The sequence below is a fragment of the Amblyomma mixtum genome, chromosome 10, assembly GCF_055824585.1.
Source record: "Amblyomma mixtum isolate Tamu chromosome 10, ASM5582458v1, whole genome shotgun sequence".
NCBI classification, from domain to species: domain Eukaryota; kingdom Metazoa; phylum Arthropoda; class Arachnida; order Ixodida; family Ixodidae; genus Amblyomma; species Amblyomma mixtum.
Window position 1 is genome coordinate 50273145 of NC_143021.1, and position 19110 is coordinate 50292254.

Sequence of the window (19110 nt, forward strand, 5' to 3'; positions counted from 1 at the left end):
TGTAAGGAAGCCCACTCTTGGGCTATGTACTGACCCCGTGCGCGGAGGGATTGAAGGAAGGGCCCACAACTTCAGCTCCAGTTCTTACACATTTCCGCCTGATAGGCCTGTATGCCTCAGCTGCGACGCATCGACATATGACATAGGTGCAGTTCTGGCTCACAAAGATGCTGATGGCCAAGAACATCCCATTGCCCTTGCCTCAAGGAGCTTGCCTGAAGCAGAAGAAAACTACAGTCTGCTTGACAAGGAGGCACTGGCTTGAATGTTTGGTGTGGATCGGCTCGACCAGTAGTTGTGGGGCATATCGTTTGAGATACACACTGACCACAAGCCACTTCAAGGGCCTTTGGGTGCCAACAAGCCTGTTCAAGTGAAAGCTGTTCCAGTGCAAGTGCAGCAAGCTTCACATCTAGCGGTAAAGTGGGCTCTGAAGCTCTCCGCTTATAAGTACAAACTTGTGTACAAGTCTGGCAAAGCGCTCGGCCATGCTGATGCTCTTAGTAGACTGCCACTGCCCAAACACAGCACTGCACTGTCTCGCCCTGCTGAGATCTTCTTGCTTGAGCAGGCATATCCACGACTCATGTCACCTGCTGTTCTGGCACGAGCCACAAGAAATGATCCACTTCTGGGATATCTTATTCTTTCTGTTTTGAGAGGAGAAATTCTTCGAGTAGGACCGCAGTGGAATCCCTTCGATACTAGAAGCACTAAGCTCAGTCTCTATGAGGGTTGTCTGCTATGTTCATCAAGAGTCGTGGTTCTACGATCACTGCAGGCCTAGGTACTTGGTTTGCTTCATGTCAGCCACCATGCCACTGAGAAGAGCAAGATGACTGGCAGGAGCCATGTCTGGTGCCATAGACAATGACATTGGCAACAGTGCGAAGAACTGTACAATGTGCCTGGCTCAACATCGAGCTGCACAGCCAGTCCAGCAGACACCCTGGCCTTTCCGGCAGCGACCCTGGTCAAAGCTTCACATTGTGTTCGTTCCCGATAACAATGTCATTCCACCGCTCACCAATATAATTTCTTCTTTAGCAATCAGTGATGTTGTGGTAAACCCTGATGGCATCCTAAATCTTGTACTAAACCTCGATGTTAAGAAATGTACCGGTCCAGATGGAATATACAATGCGTTTAATAATAATAATAATAATAATAATAATAATAATAATAATAATAATAATAATAATAATAATAATAATCTTTATTCAGCATAATCTGAACATACAAAGAAACGGAAGCGCCGAAGCCACAAGTGGGCTTGTGCGGCGACAACCGGCAGCCGCGGCAATCTTCGCGCTCCATCAGAGCTCCATCAGAGGCAAAAGAAAATTAAAAGACGTAAACATGAAGAACACAAAAATTTTGGCACGGAAAAAATGAAAAAGCACTGATAAGATTTTAGTACATGTTAAAGATTCTCTAACGCTTGAACAGCAACACGCAGTTTTATGCGGGTGGTTAAAGAAAATAAATCATCCGGTAATTCGTTGAAGATAGCTGGCACGTAATATTTTCTAGTTGCTTTGCCGTAGTGAGTGCGCACTCTCGGTTTATGATAGCGAGGTACATGTCTCAACGGTACCGGTTTCGTATTTATGTGTCTGTATGCGCTATTCCAAAAATATTTCAGTACTAGAATTTGTTTAAAAAGATTGTCAAAAGAAGGCAAACCGGCTGCGGTAAAGACACTGTTGGGCAGATTTTCCTGCGGCAAGTAGAGAACGCTTGTAGCAATGTTTTTCAAAATCCTATTAACACGACATTCCCATGTGAAAGAGCAGTTAAAAAAACAACACATACCGTATCTCAAGACACTATACCCCAGAGCCTGGGCGACTAATTTTCTCACAGAAAATGGCATCATAGTTCGCAAATTAAACAACAAGCATGCAACACTTCTGAGTTTCTTACAAATGTGCGCCATCTGAGTATTCCATGCCAAATCACTGTCTATGTATATACCAAGATACTTAACCGACGGGACGCTAATTATAGGTTGACAAGAACACAAAGAGCAGTATGAGGTGTGTAAATATATGGAACCTGCACTTGGTACATCTTTATGCGGGTTACGAAAACAGACTAGTCTGGATTTGGTGTTATTTATTTGTATTAAATTTGAGGCAAACCAATCACTAACTTTAATAGCGTCCTCCTGGAGGTTAGCCAGGGCATATGAAAATTCAGGGTTGCTTGAGACTAGTAAAGTGTCATCGGCGTAAAGGAATATGGTGGATGATTTCACATGGTCACATATGTCATTCACATATAAGTTAAACAACAAAGGAGATAAAACGGACCCTTGCGGGACACCACACAGCACTTTTACAGCGTCACTGCAGATAGGCCCAAACATGACTGCTTGAGAACGATTGTGAAGATAGTTTTCAATTAAAGACAAAAAAGGACCCTGTTGAGACGGCGTTGTCGGTGGACAAGCCGCTCCCGGTCGATGCATCAGACAGCGTAGCCAGGCCGGAGAATGACGCTTTATTCTCGGATCAAGGGATATTATATAGCCAGAGGGGCGAGGGAAAGAGGGGCGAGGGAGAGAGAGAAACGAATGAAAGATCGGTGTCGGCACGGGTTCAGTTGGTGGCTTATCGCTTCTGCTATCAGCAGCAGACCCCTAAATCCATACGAGTACAGTTTAGAACACAAAATTTGATGATTTACCGTGTTGAAAGCTTTTTTTACGTCCAAAAAAAGTGCGAATGCTACCTCATTGTTCTCCAGGCTTTGATGCAGCAAATCGGAGAGATTTTCCAATAGCACCTGTGTTCCTGACCCGCTGACAAAACCGTACTGATTCCCACTCATTAGGTCATGTTTAGTAATAAAAGCATTCATTACAGAAAGTACATGTTTTTCCAATATCTGGGATACGCAGGAAAGAATAGATATAGGGCGATAGTTTGCAATATCATTCTTCTTCCCACTTTTGTACAGAGGAACAACGCGAGCGCTCTTCAGTGATTCTGGCTTGTACCACTCTTAATTATGCCGTTTAAGATAAGCAGTAAAACATTTTTCAGAGCTGTAATGTTTCTTATCAGATCACCTGTGAAAATGTTGTCAAGTCCGGCAGATTTGTTACGTTTCAGACTAGACAAAATGCTGAAAAGATCAGATTCTGTCATAAAAGGAAAGCCGATGGCGATACGCTTTTTGTCATTTTCGTCGAGCTCACAGTTTGGACTGCGACCCGTTGCTCAGCGGGTCGTTACTCCATGTGGTTGTTGAAGATTTGCGGGGTCGCAGCGGAGCACCAGACAGAGACGACCAGCGTGGCAGGCTTCTAGTTCCGGACTACCCGTGCCGGGCGTGCGCAACGAGCGCGCGCTGTCCGTCTTTATTTTCCTCTAGCGCGCGCTGTAACGCCGATCTCAGCGCCGGCGCTTTATAGCGTCGCCGGGCGCTACAGGGCCCCCCGCCTAGACGGAACGGCGAAATGTACGCGCCGACGGGGTGCAGATGGAGGTCACGCGATGGAGGGAGGGTCCGGTAATTTCATGTCAGGGTCCGGGAAGAGCCGTCGGGTGGAGGGCGCGGATTCAGGTGGACGAGCCTGGCTGCTGCGCAATGGGCGAATGATGCAGGGTGCCGAGCTGACAAAGCATATTAGGGCAATGGAGGCCATGGTGGGGCCGTCACCGACTGTAGTGCTGCCCGCTGGCACAAGTGTCATTGGGGCTGGACCGTTGCAGCTGATGTCGGCGGGAAGCTGGCACACAGAGTACGCCGTCACAAGCAAGGGAGCGGTCGAAACGGCTCCGTGGACAGATGTGGTCTTTAGCGTGGTGTCGTGTCGCTGCTGTAGCGCCAGCTTCAAGTCGTCCAAATAGGTGGAAATGGCTGGCTTACATGGCTCAGGTGCCCCTGATGTAGGGCGCGAGCAGTGCGGTCCGGCCACTAGGGTTGGCACAGGTGTGACCGACGAGACAACGGTGACAGCTGTGGTGAGGACGGAGGAAGTTGCTGGGTTCAATTCCAGGTGCTGGGGTAAAGCGGGAGTGGCCGTCCGGAGCGACTGGCCAGTACTGATGCGCGTGTGGGCATGGTCGGGCTTGAGAGCAAGCGCTGACACGGGGTCAGGAACTGTTTCAGGCAAAGTGGGGCTGGAGGCGATCGCCGTGCTTGTTACTGCTGTCATCGGGTTGGCTTTCTCATCCTGCTCCTGATGACGAGTAGTGCTCTGCGGACCTTCTGAGGGGCTGGGAGTGTGACAAGCAGGTTTGGTCGTTGTCGAGGGCTCTTTAGCATCAGCGGGCGACGGCTTCAACCGCACAGAAGAGGCCTGCAGAGCGGTTGGCGGTAGTGACGAGGTAGATGGAGATGCCGGAAGCCTCGGCACGGCTGCTGCCGCAGAGTCGTCTTTGGCTGCAGGAGGCTCTGGCGACAACGCCACTGAAGCGCAAAGAGGCAGGGCCAGAGACGCGGGTACGATAGTAGTGGGAGAAGGACGCGAGGCGAAGCTCGTGCGGATCCCACCTGGTGTGGCGTCGAGAGAGACAGCCGGGCTGGAGACGCTGGATGGGAGTGGCGGCGATGCGGCGAGGGGCTGCTGAGGCGGGCCGGGTTCTGATGAAGGCTGCGTGGGCGCGAGCGAGGCCGGTGCAGGGCCAGAGGCTGGCGGCGGCGAAAACGGGTCCGCTGCGTCGTAGAGCGGCGGCGGAACGTAGTAGGCGCCGAAGTACGCCAAGACGGCCGCACGCAGCTCATCGTATGGCCGGCCGCCGAAAGCAGAGTAGGTGAGCCGACGCAGGAGGTCGGCCGGGAGGATGTCACAAAGGACTTCGTGTTTGAACGGCTGGATGGTGATGCCGTTCAGGTACATCGCAGCCTCCAGTTGGGCGAACCACCCGCCGACGCCTGCAGGCCGGAACGCCGGGAGCGGCGGGTCGAAACTTGGGTGCTGCCAGTACGCCATGCTAGGACGCCGCTGGGTAGAAGGCACGGTTCGCCGGGTCACCACTGTTGAAGATTTGCGGGGTCGCAGCGGAGCACCAGACAGAGACGACCAGCGTGGCAGGCTTCTAGTTCCGGACTACCCGTGCCGGGCGTGCGCCACGAGCACGCGCTGTCCGTCTTTATTTTCCTCTAGCGCGCGCTGTAACGCCGATCTCAGCGCCGGCGCTTTATAGCGTCGCCGGGCGCTACATGGTCATCGAAATACCTGTCCATCATATTCAATAACTCCTTATCATCTGCTACTGTCCCTTCTTCATGGAAATTAGCCAAAGTGCTCCCTCTTTATAAATCCGGTGATAGGCAATGCTTGTCTAACTATAGACCGATTTATTTGACATCACAATCATGCAAAATGTTGGAAAACGTCATTCAGAAACACATCATGCTTTTTCTTGAATCCAGTAATTTGCTATCTAACTTTCAGCATGGGTTTAGGCGCGGTTTTAGTACAGTAACACAATTAACAGAATTCATTCATGATAAATTACTTAACCTCGATATCGGCAACCAAGTTGATGCCATTTTTATAGATTTCTCGAAAGCGTTCAATACTATTCTACATTCCAAACTTCTTGCTAAACTAAATGCTGTACTAAACAATCCTCACTTGGTTGATTGGATTTCTAGCTTTCTCTCATCCCGCTCCCAGTTCGTATCTTATAATTCTTCTCATTCCGCTGCTGTTGATGTGACGTCAGGAGTGCCTCAAGGTTCCGTCCTTGGACCGCTACTCTTTTTAATATATATAAATGACTTGCCACATAACATTTCTTCTAACATTCGTCTTTACGCTGATGACTGTTTTATACGAATTAATTAATGGCCCTAATGATCATCGTCATCTGCAAGAGTCATTTAATAGGTTTTGTAGTTGGTGTAGCACCTGGCAAATGAGAATTAATTTTGATAAAAGCGTCCTCGTGTCTTTTTGTAACAAGTCTTCCGTTTCCCTTTATAATTACTCGTTCAATGGCCATGTGGTAGATAGGGTTTCTCAGTACAAATATCTTGGTATCATATTCACGCATAACATGTCATGGTCTAATCACATTGATTACGTATGTAATAAAGCACTAAAAAACTAGGTTATCTACGACGCACGTTACCAAATTCACCAAAAGACACAAAGTTACTGCTGTATAAAACTTTAATCCGGCCTGTTCTTGACTACGCAGCTGTAGTGTGGAACCCGTACAAGCAGTTTGAAATTAACATGTTAGAAGCAGTCCAGAAAAAAGCTGTGCGTTTTATATGTCATCGTTATGATCGCGATTTCTCACCCTCTTCTACACTTCTCTCATTGTATTTAACCACGCTCTCCGCCCGTCGCCACACTGAATCACTAAAATTCTTACATTGTATCGTAAATTCCTCGGTAAGGCTCTCAGTTAACCACTACATTAACTTTGCACCATTATCATCTACAAGAAGTCATCACGAGCTAAATTTAATACCGTATTTTGCACGTACTAATTTGTTCAAATTCAGTTTTTTTCCCCGTTCAATAGAAGCCTGGAATTCTCTACCTGGATCCATTCGTCCATCTCCAGTTCAAAGTTTTATAACTGCCATGGAAGACACATAATACCTGAAAATTCCTGCCGTGCCATTAACAGTTCCTTTTTGGTTGTTACTTTTTGTGTGTTTTGAACTTTATTGTGCTCACTTTGTACATTTTGTTGCATTTTGTTACCTTTAGTATTTTGCTTTTTTGTTTTTCCCACTCCTGCCATAGCGCATATGATTGCGCTGCAGTATGTATAAATAAATAATAAATAAAATTGATTTCGGGGGACCATTTCTAGGTCATACGGTCTTGGTTATTGCTGATGCAATTTCAAATGTTTTGAAGTCTTCCCTCTGGAAGACATGGAAGGCCTCTTCCATGTCGCTCCAATTAACCATGTCCTTGGCCAGTTGCGGCCACCGTATTCCCGCAGATTTCTTAATCTCATCCGCCCACCTAACTTTCTGCCGGCCCCTGCTACGCTTGCCTTCTCTTGGAATCCACTCCGTTACCCTTACAGGCCAGCGGTTATCTTGCCCTCGTATTACATGCCCTGCCCAAGCCCACTTCTTCCTCTTGATTTCAACTAGGATATCATTAACGCGCGTTTGTTCTCTCACCCACTCCAACCGCTTCCGATCTCTTAACGTTACACCTATCATTTTTCTTTCCATAGCTAGCTGCGTTGTCCTTAACTTAAGCTGAACACTCTTTGTTAGCCTCCACGTTTCTGCCCCATAGGTGGGTACCGGTAAAATACAGCTGTTGTGTACTTTTCTCTTGGAGGATATTGGTAGACTGCCATTCATGATCTCAGAGTCCTGCATTGAACGTTACTACAGGCTGATATTGGTGCTGATGTATTTGCAGAATCGCCGCTACTACCTCATCCCTTGGATAGTGTGGGTGTCGGCGAGCTGCATCATCTTGATCATCCTCTGGTGCCTTCGAGCCATCATTGCCATAAAGGATCAGGTAAATACCTTACGCAGAATTAATGACCAAACGTTGTAACGTGCTAACACACAGCTTGCTTGTTCTCTAAACTTAGCCTAGTTGCTTGAGCGCAAGCTGTCCCTTCAATACTGCCGACACTCTTAGACGGTGACATAAGTGCACAGATTATTGGCCTGGCATCGCACGCGAAGAGAACCATACTAGCAGAGAGAGTGGATACGAGTTTTTGAATAATGGTGGGCAGACTGTGCTAGAAAAACTAGCCACGCTTTATACAGAGTGAATTATCACGCTGAGCGTACCAGAAGCTTGGACGAATGCTAGCATCATCTTAATCCATAAGAAGGGCGACGCCATAGACTTGTAAAGCTACAGGCCGATCAGCTTACTGCCCGTTGCGTATAAGGTATTTACTAAGGTAATCGCTAATAGTCAGACAGCCTTAGGCATCAATCAATCAAATGATTAGGCAGGCTTTCTTAAGGGATAATCGACAACAAAAAGTGTTCACACTATCAGTCATGTTATAAAAATGCGTAGAGAATATAAAGAACTCTTACATGTAGCCTTGGTTTGTTCATAGAAGGTTGTTTTATTTTTATTTATTCAATATTTCCAGCCGCCTTTTGGTGGCCACGGCAGGAGTGGGGATGCAATTGCACAGTGCTTTGTCAACAGCAAACAACGGAAAAAAAGGAAAAAAAGAAGGCCTGCAGGCCTGCAGGTAGGCAACAAAATTTCTGCCGAACAATTCAAATAATAGACAAGTAACAAACACTTTACATTAAAATATAAAACAACACGCGACAAGGGCAACACTCCAGAATCGAACCAAATACCCTAACTTGACCGGCTGGGGTTGATTGGAGATAAAAATGTTTCGGCTGGCGATAAGGTGACCAGTTCGTGAGGTAATGCATTCCAGCCAGTTATCGTTCTTGAGAAGAACGACAGCTTGTATGCAGTGGTTCTGCATTTGGGAACTACAATTGATTTATCGTGTTTGTGCGGAGTGTGTCGTGTTCTGTTATGATGTAAAAATAGCGCACAAGGAATACAAGGGACGGATAGGAAACGACGCAGACAAACGCTTTTTTTTTCTATCCGTCGTTTCCTATCCGTTCCAATTGTGTTCCTTGTGCGCTATATTTACATAATGAACGTTATGCAACTTGCCCAACTTTCGGCTTTGCGTAGTGTTCTGTTATACTGCATATAAGTGTGAAAGTCTATTCTGGTTTGATTATTGACCATGTCGAATAACATTTTCAAGCGATGCATTTTGCGACGAGATTCCAAGGTGGGCCAACCGGAACGGCTAAGAAGATCAGATATCGATACATGTTTTCCGCAGGCGTTGAAAATGAAGCGTAGTGCTCTTCTTTGGACACGCTCTATACTTTTGGCATCCGTTTTCGTATGCGGGTCCCATACTACGTCAGCATATTCGAGTAGTGGACGCACTAGGGAAGTATACGCCACAAGCTTTGTTATAGTGGAAGCATGTTTTAGCCGGTATCTTATTAGCCATAGTCTCTTAGATGCCGCTGAGGTTATATTATTAATGTGCGGGCTCCAACTTAGATTCGAACTGATCGTTACGCCAAGGTACTTAAATTCATCGACCCGTTCAAGAGGGACGCTGTTAATTTTGTAAGAGTACAGCAATGTAACTTTTTTCCTGGTTATGGTCATTTGTTTGCACTTGCTAACATTTAACGACATTTTCCAGTTGTTGCACCAATTAACAGCACCTAAATAGTTATATATAATTAGCTGATAACTTTTGGGGAGAATTACGTGGTAAATTACGCAGTCGGCTGCAAAAAAAAAAAAAAAAAACGAGCCTGCACGGGAGAATCGAACTTGAGGTCATTTAAATATATAAGAAAAAGAAGTGGCCCGAGGACAGAGCCCTGCGGCACTCCTGAAAACACTGGAGTGATCGACGAACTTGAACCAGAGCTCTGCACGTACTGCTGCTGGTGTGATAAGTATGAATCAAGCCATTCTAGAATTTGTTTATTTTGTCAGATGTGCTGAAGATTAAGTAAAAGTTTACAGTGGAGTACTCGGTCGAACGCTTTTTCAAAATCCAGGAAAATGGCATCGATTTGTCATGCTGTATCAAGACTTGAGAAGAATCTTTGGTAGTGTGTAATAACTGTGTATTAGTCGATAAACCACGCCGAAAACCATGTTGAGACTCAGATAAAAAGTTGTTTTCCTCCAAGAACGTTGTGATGTGTTTAGAAATGAAGTGTTCCATTGCTTTACCTGTAGTGCACAGCTTTCTTATTGGCCTGTAATTTGTGACGCGCAGCCTATTACCAGATTTATGGACTGGGACAACTTTAGGCATGTTTAAGGGAGGCGTAGCGCGAAAAAAGGCAGGGACGAGAGATACACAAGACACAGTGTCTCTGTGTCTTGTATTTCGTGCACCATTCCGCGTACCTGTAAAGAAACTTGTTCGGAATGTCATCTGGCCCAGATTATTTCTTTGTATTTAGGTGAAGAAGAGCCGATAAAATGCCTGCCTCACTTATAGTAAGGTCGGAAACATGAAGATTGCTTGATCTAAAATCAGTTGTCCGGTCATCACCCACCAGAAACACGGAAGAGGAATAGTCATTAAATGTTGTCGCTATTTTTTCGTTATCACTAACGTCCCCATCATTTGTTGTCAGTTTGTTTACGGCGTCTCTTTTTTCGGTTAGATGAGCCCAGAATTTTCGTGGGTGATTAACGAGAAATTTGTGCAGTTTAACATCAAAGTATTGAAATTTTGATACCTTTATTTTGTTTCTTAAGTCTCTGCAAAGTGATCCCAGAGTACTGTGTCCGACTTTCAGCATATTGTGGGAAAGGCGTTTTGTACGGCACTTTAAATAAAGTATTTCACGCGTAATCCAAGGACTGTGGCTATGGATTTTTTTATTCCTCAGTAGGACGTACCGATGCATACGCCTGTGCACTGTATTTTTAAAACACAACCACAAGTCATTCGGACTCATGTCGCTGTCAATGTGCATAGCAGAAAATTTGTCGTAGTCTTGTTCAAGATCTAAAATACTTTCATCCTCAGCGTTATTATAGCATTATTATACGAATAAAACTGTTTCGTTGTTCTGCGTGTAATTGGACGTGCCATTTTGATTTTGAAGAGCACTAGACCGTGGTCGGATATACCAGGCATAATATCTACCGTAAACCCCAACCGTTCAATAACATCAGATACAAACGCAAGATCTAAAAGAGAACTCGTAGTCGCAGTCACCCGCGATGGTTCAACAACGACCTGCTTCAAATTAAATGAAAAAGCAATGTCAAGTAGCAAATCAGAACGCTGGCATGCCGACGAGACACTCAACGATTCCCAGTTTATCTTTCGCAAGTTAAAACCACCGCACAAAATGATATGCGCGTATCGGTTTTTGTGTTCATGCAGAAAATCATACAGTACCTCAAGTGAACACAAAACTGAATTTGGTGGCCTGAAAACGGCGCCAACGAGAATGCTGCGTTTGGAAGTATGAAGCAGAATCCAGACCATTTCTGCACTACTGTTATGTGGTAGAAGCCTATAATCTGTTCCTTTCTTTAACACAATGGCTACGCCACCCCCTCTGGCGGTCGTGGCGGACAATTTCGTGCGAATCAGGTACCACGTCTTTATCAGGACTGTTATCATGCAGCCAGATTTCAGTGAGCACTGCAACGTCCGGCTCATACGCTAAAAGAACACTTTCCAGTCCCTCAGTTTTATTTTCAGAATACTGCGAGCATTAATATTCAGAACACGGAACTCCTGTTTAACTGCGTCAGTGCGGCTTGGTTCTCGATTTACACGACCATCTTTCCTTCTGATGTTGTACTGAGGCCTTGAACCAAGTGGAACTAATTTATCTTGCGCTTCATCCCACCGTAACAGCTTACAATTTATTTTAATTTTATTGAACGACAGCATGACTTTCTCTCCTTTGGTTCTGTTTTCAGCAGTAGCAGTCCAGAGTTTTTTTCGAATTGACTGTACCCGCTGGGAGAAGTCCTCCGATATGCTATATTCTGTGCCCTTCAGCTTCTTGCAATTCATGAGAATGTTAGCCATGTTTCTGCCGTCCGTAAGCTTATAAATGACTACAAGGCCAAGAACTACACCAGGATGGCCAAATCCTGTTCTGGTGAGGGTTGTCGGTTGTGGTCACCGAGATCATGCCGCACCCCAGGCCTGGTTATACAATTCCGTCGACAGAATGAGTTTTTTTTTTAACCTGGTGGATATGTCGATGACTGGTTCTGCATCAGCAACCGGCAAGACGTGCAGAGGTTTCTCTGACACCTCAATTCGTTCCAGCAAAGTATCCATTTCCCGAAGAACACATCACGAGCTCGTTGCTTGTCTATCACAAAGAAAACAGCGCAAACTACATGAAGGGCGCAGAAAGGGAAGACGACACACAGACACAGTCAGTTTTTAGTCAGCCCATGTGCCTTGTCTTCTCCTTCTGCGTCCTTCGTGAAGTTGGTGCTGTTTTAATTGTGTTGTGGTTATCGAGTTTACCCTCAATACGAATGGGCATCGCACCGCTGCCACCACTGTTGCAACTGGGCCTGGGATTGTAGAATCTCAGCCTGCTGCCGCTGTTGCGCAGAGTTGATCGAAGAAACGGTCGAGGCGACGGTGAGTGAACGGAACGTTTATGTACAGTATGTACAGTGGCTTTACATAATCGGTACAAGGGCCGAGAGTACAACGGGCTAGCACGAAGGAGCGGGGCGATGCCCAGGGAGAGCGACTCTCTGGCGTGATGCCTCGTCTGCTACCCGTCTGCTGCGCCGGCTCAGCGCGGCTCCGTTTATATAGTCTCCGGTGACGTTTGCAGCAGCCAGCCGTTCGAACCCTCCAATCAGGTGACTTTACTGGCCACCGTTTGAATTGGTCATTATGTAGATGGCATTTTTATTGATTTTTCAAAAGCTTGACCGTGACTAACACTGAAAATACGCAGCATCGAACTCGACGGCAATACAACTCGATGGCTTGAACAATTTTTATCAAATCGTTCTCAAGCGTTTAAATTAAATGATAATATTTTCAGCCTAACCCTTGTTAAGTCTGGCGTCCCTCAAGGCTCAGTAATAGGACCGCTTTTATTTTAAATATATATTAATGATATAGCACTAAATATCAATTCGACAGTTCGCGTTTTTGCCGACGACTGCGTAATTTACAGAGATATATCTAGTCCTAACGATGTCATAGCTTTGCAATCTGACCTGAACAAGCTAACAGAGTGGTGCGGCAAATGGCAGATGCAAATAAATAGAGAAAAGACTAAACATTTGAAATTCACTTCTGTTTCAAAATCGCAACCCAACACTTACCTAATAAATGACAGCATAGTACACTCGGTTCCATCGGTTAAATACCTCGGCATTCTGCTAAATTCTAGCTTAACATGGACAGACCACATAGAAAATATTACATCTAAAGCACAAAGAAAACTTGGCTTCCTGAAGCGGCGCCTATATCCAGCCGACAGGGACACCAGGCTTCAAGCATTCAATTCTCTTGCTCGCCCTTCACTGGAATATGCGTCAATCATTTGGCATCCCTACCAAACCACCCTCACCAATATACTTGAAGCCGTCCAGAATAAAGCCGCGCGATTCATCCTATCATCGTACTCGATATTTCAAAGCGTTTCATCTTTGAAGGAAGAGCTCAACATGCCGCCCCTTACAATGCGCAGAAAATTTGCCAGATTATCTTTTTTTCGCACTCTCTTTCACAGCAGTACATCATTTGCCCGGTCGCACATCTTACCGCCACCTCATACTTCACGTCGCACCGATCATATCTACAAAGTTAACCCCATCTTCGCTCGTACGGAAAAGTACAAGAATTCGCCTTTAACCTTGTCAATAAAAGAATGGAATGAGCTGCCCTCCAGTACCGCTACCATAACCCAGTTTTCCTTATTTCAGTCGGAATTGCTAACATATCTGGAATCCTAGCGCGTTTAGTAACCAGATTTGCTTTTATATCGCACTTGCAAACTAGTATGTTCTCTTTCTTTGTTATTTGTGCATTTTTTGTAACAGTTTTTACGTTGTTATGTTCTTTGTCAACATGACGTATTAACCACCTAAAGTGCTTTTTTGCCTTTGAAAATTGTGCTCTGATTCCCCCCCCCCCCCCCCCCCCCCCTATGTAATGCCCCCAGTGGGCCCTTAGGGTATTTGAATAAATAAATATATTCCTTACCGCAGCTTAGATGCGGTAAGGAATATATCACTCGTTTTGCATTTCTCGCATCAAACACTAACGTACGACTTAGCGTCCGCAAACTCTATATCCGTCCGCTTCCGTTGATCGAAAGTCTCAGGCTTCTGCATTTCTTTTGAATTTATTTATTTATTTATTTAGCAAATACTGCCGGCCTGTGTTACAGGCCTTAGGCAGGAGTGGGGTACAAACATATTGATAAAAAAATGACAAGTACATTGCAAAAGAAGCAGATAGCGAACAGAGCAAAAATCAGAACATACAACACAAAATTGAATACAAAGGCAGAGAACATGTAATTACATCGAACCTTCAGCAAACGAAGGGATCGGACTTGGCCCAAAACAAGGATACATAAGAGCCCTATACATCCTTCAGAGCTTGTAAAAATAAATTGACCGATTCGCAATTGACAACCTCAGCAGGTAGACCATTCCACTCAGTGATAGTATGAGGAAAGAACGAGTACTTAAAAACATTTGTTTTACATGAAAACGCGGTAACTTTCTTAGTATGGTAAGAGCGCGTAGGGCGTCGAGATGTGTGCTCAACTAAAATTCCTTGCGATGCAAAACACGGTGTGTCATCATCTTTAATTCGCTTGCGTCGGCACAGGCGTTTTCATTAATGTCCAGACGCACATCCTGTCCGCCATGCCCTACGACTTCTCCTGCTTTTGACACGTTAGGAGATCCAATTTCCGATAACTCCGCTGCAATCTCAACGAGCGACACCTACTGTAATTACATCGTCCGATGCTGTGGCTACCTTATCGGAAGTTAGAGAGGTTTCCTTAGTTGTGAACGCGGGGCATCTTCCATTGTTACTGCAGCAGTTACATTTGCCACGTATGCACTACCTTCCTCTGTGCCGCACTTGCAGGGCTGCTCCACAGCTACGCACTCTACCTCTTTGTCACGATCGTCCGAATTTCCCACATTTTCCTGCCTTTCAAAAATATCGGCTTTAAATCGAAAAACGATTTAGTACTGTTTTGCTCGCGCTGGTACGTTTGGCGAAGGTCCGCCGGTGACAAGTCATATCTCATCAGTAATAAGTGATCTCTGAAGTCAAGAGTTTAACGGAAGCCCGTCCGGTCGGGATGGGACATGACGAAAAAAGAATGGCACCGACCAAAAAAGAAAGATGGAATGACGTTTCGGCTCCCACACGGGAGCCTTGTTCACGGGAGCCTTATGAACAAGGCTCCCGTGTGGGAGCCGAAACGTCATTCTATCTTTCTTTTTTGGTCGGTGCCATTCTTTTTTCGTCATTCAGTGATCTCCGCCAAGGCCTCGTTGGCTTCCTCAGCCCTCCTTGCGCATGATCTTAAGAATCGCATGCTTGTGGGACCCAAAGGAATGCCAAACTCTTCACAACTTTCAGTGAGTTAATTCGCTTTGAAGTTCTCCATCGCGCAGGATAGGCTCTTGACGTTTGTCCTTTCCTTAGCATTCCCTTGCCGTTCACTACTATACAACTACTAGCATGACACGCGCAAGCAATTCTTTCCAACAACGCCTCGTTTAGTCCCTCTGCACCAGCTTTGGTTTCAAAACGCCTTACTAGGCTTGAAACAACAAAGCCACCTCCAGTGCTACACACAGCCCTATTCTAAACTACAATCACGAGTGATAGAGCAGTGCGGCGAATTGAGGGGAAAACATCAGGCATTCACCGCGCCGAGGTAGCTGACGCCGGTCGATCCCGCAGCAACCATCCACTGTTACAGCTGGCCATCCCACCGCTGTCGCCACTGTTACGAATGGGCATCGCACCGCTGCCACCACGCATCTCTGCCTGCTGCCGCTGTTGCGCAGAGTTGAGCGAAGAAACGGAAGAAACGGAAGAAACTTAAAGAGAGTGAAGTTGTAGGCCATATAGTGAGATCTAACGAATAAAAATCGAGGACAGAGGCAGGCGACAACATAGAACGGTACCGGACTTCTCCGAAAGTCCGGTAACGCTCTGTGTTGTGGCCTGCCTCCATCCTGTGACTATTGCGGTTTTTAGTCGTTATGCCTCACCAACTAGCCTACAACTTTGCTCTCAAACGGTCACGTGACCTAGGAGGCAGGTAGACCACCTTCGACAAGCCGGCGAGGGCGTGGCTGTCACTCAATAAGACCTTGAACGCTATCACGTTAAACATCCAGTTTTGGTGATGTGCATGAAAATTGCAGTCGTTAATTTATTGAACGAACAAAAACAAACAACAGCGAAGCACCTGCTCATCAGGAGCGACGACTGACCGCAGCAGATACGCCAAGTGCGGCACGTTTGCGCTCCCACGTCCCGGCATCCTCGCTGTTGGTGACGCCCGAGTGTACGTAGGCGTAATATTGTAGCGGATGAAATGGGTTTTATACAGGTGAAGGCTGGACGGAACACAGCTGGCCGGAAACGGCTCAGAGCCCAGATCAGTCTGCGCGTGCCTCCCTCTCCAAGTCCTCAGTCAGCCGCTACGCGGCGTAACAATTTCCCCGGGGGCAGACGATTCTCGTGCTCGAGAAAGTCAGGCAGATCGACGCTGGCAGCGCTTCAAGCTGGCCACATGAACGACTTGTGTCTTGCGGGAACGGCGTTTATCCGTCGTCACCTTGGCGATGACGTAATTCACTTTATTCAACCGGTCCAGCACGACGAAGGGGCCATCGTACTTATACAGAAACTTCTGATATAGTCCTCGCCTGCGGGTTGGTGTCCAAGCCAGACAAAGTCTCCAGGAGAGTAAGTGACTGCACGATGATGTAGGTCGTAGTACTCTTTTGAGCGGCGTTGAGAGGTCAGGGTACGTAAACGGGCTATACGACGGCCTTCTTCGGCACGGCAGAGTATCTGAACAACGGACGCGTTGTCGTTAAGGGAAAACGGGAAGATGGTATCGAGGAAAACGCGGGGAGTTCGGGCATATAGCAAATAGAAGGTAGAATACCCGGGGACCTCACGATTTGCCGTGTTATCAGCGTACGTCACATATGCAACACGGCGTCCCAGTTGCGATGGTCAGACGAGACGTACAGGGACAACATAGTTTTCAGGGTGCGGTTGGTGCGCTCGGTAAGACCGTTGGTATGCGGGTGGTACGGTGCCGGTAGTCTGATCCACAAAGCCGGAGCATTTCTTCCACGACATCAGCAGTAAATTCCCGTCCACGATCACTTATTATAACACGAGGTGCGCCGTGGCGAAGAATAACAGAGTGAAGAAGAAAAGACGAAACATCATCAGCTTTGCCGGTAGCGAGAGCAGCGGTTTCGGCGTATCGGGTAAGATAGTCGACGCATACAATCACCCAGCGGCGTCCCTCGAAAGACTTTGGGAAAGGACCAAGCAGGTCATTCCAATCTTTTCAAAAGGGGGAGGGGGGGGGGGGGGTTGAAGGGCTGCAAAGGACCGGCCGTCGTGGTGGTTCGTGCCTTAAGGCGTTGGCATGGTTCACATGTCGCAACGTGCTGCTTGGTGGTCTTATAAACTTGCGGCCAATAAAAACGCTGGCGAATAGGGTACGAGAGAAGTCTAGATGGCCAGATGTGATGTCATCGTGCATGGTGTGCAAGACTTGCGACCGGAGACTTTTCGGGACGACCAAAAGCAGGGCAGCACCATCGACAGAGTAGTTCTTCTTGAAGAAAATACCATCTTTGATAATAAATGGGGTTGAATCTACTCCTCCTGCTGCCGCTTCTATAAGGGGCTGCAGTGAAAGGTCGCTGCGTTGCTCGCGGCTAAAGGTCGCTATACTGGGAAACGTCAGCTCGCACGAGGCTAAACACTCTTCGAAACCGTCTTCATCATTGGCTGAGGTTGGCAACGGGTGGCGTGACAAGCAGTCTACATCACTATGACGGCGCTCACTTTTGTAGCAAACAGCAAAGTTATATTCTTGTAGGCGCAATGCCCAGCGCGCCAGACGACCAGATGGATCGCGAAGTCCGATTGGCCAGCAGAGAGAATGATGGTCAGTAACAATGGTGAGGTGGCATCCATACAGATACGGCCGGAACTTGTGCACAGCGAGCACAACGGTGAGGCACTCCAATTCGGTGACAGTGTAGTTGCGCTCACATTTTGTTAACGTGCGGCTGGCATAGGCAATAACGTACTCGGCCCCACCGTGCAGCTGGACAAGCACCGCCCCAAGACCGACGCCACTGGCGTCAGTGTGGATCTCCGTCCGAGTAGAAGGGTCGAAGTGCCGCAAAGGGGTGCTGACGTGGGGAAAGATTTCAGCTGATGAAAGGAGGAGTCGCACTCGGGGGTCCACACAAACTGCGAATCCTTATGCAGAAGAGAAGTGAGGGGGTGGGAAATCTGCTCACAGCCAGCAATGAAGCGACGAAAATATGAATATAGTCCGAGGAAGCTCCGAAGGTTTTTCAGGGTGCGTGGAGGTTCGAAATCTCGCACTGCAGCGATCTTCTGCGGATCCGGCCTGATACCATCGTGGTTGACGAGAAAGCCAAGAGCTAGAGTTTGCCGGTCCCCAAAATGGCACTTCTTTGAGTTCAAAATGAGTCCCGCCGATCCGATGCATTGGAGAACAATATGGAGTCTTTCATTGTGCTCTTGGAAAGACTTGCCGAAAATGATGACATCATCCAGGTAACACATGCAGATTTCCCATTTTAAGCCACGAAGGATCGTGTCCATGAATCGCTCGAACGTTGCGGGGTCGTTGCATAATCCAAATGGCATTACAATAAATTCGTACAAACCATCTGGGGTTACGAAGGCTGTCTTCTCACGGTCGGATGGATGCAGGGGAATTTGCCAATAACCAGATCGCAAATCAACAGAGGAGAAATATGACGCCGAATACAGACAATCGACTGCGTCGTCAATGCGATGTTACGGGTATACGTCTTTCTTTTTTTGCGCATTTAGACGACGGTAGTCAACGCAGAATCGCCAAGAATTCTCTTTTTTTTTCGCACTAGGGTAACAGGGGCGGCCCACGAACTGGAAGATTCGCGCATGACTCCTTTCTGCAGCATTTCGTCCACCTGTTGTTGAATGATCTTGCGCTCTGCCGGGGAGAGACTGTAAGGTTTCTGGCGAATAGGGGGTACGGTCCCTGTGTTAATTTTATGCTGTACTAGAGAGGCTGGGAAATGACTACCCGATCCCTTAGAGGCAAAGTCGAACACTTGAGCATGACGCGCCAAGATTTCTTGCAGCGTATGGCGCTCGCTAGACGGGAGTTATTTGTTGACCATGCGCTCAAGCTCAGCAGAAAATTCAGACTTCCCGGGTGCTGCTCCGCTGACATCAGGAATAGTTTCAATGGCGTGGGTCACATGGTTCTCAAATCTTGCGAGTGCTAAACCAGCGAGTGCAAGTGCAAGTCAGCCGCTACGCGGCGTAA

General features: G+C 47.0%; 1 protein-coding gene across 7 annotated transcripts in view; it reads left to right on the forward strand.

Moving 5' to 3' along the window:
- LOC149325761 (uncharacterized) overlaps nucleotides 1-19110 on the forward strand; it is a 180305-nt gene that overhangs the window by 130099 nt on the left and 31096 nt on the right. For 5 of the 7 annotated variants that reach the window (XM_089562498.1, XM_089562499.1, XM_089562500.1 and 2 more), the window contains 2 exons: nucleotides 7364-7468; nucleotides 8070-8174. In XM_089562498.1, coding sequence (XP_089418624.1) covers nucleotides 7364-7468; nucleotides 8070-8174 — 210 coding nt within the window. The remainder of the gene's footprint in view (nucleotides 1-7363; nucleotides 7469-8069; nucleotides 8175-19110) is intronic. The other 2 variants (XM_089562501.1, XM_089562505.1) reach the window with 1 other exon arrangement.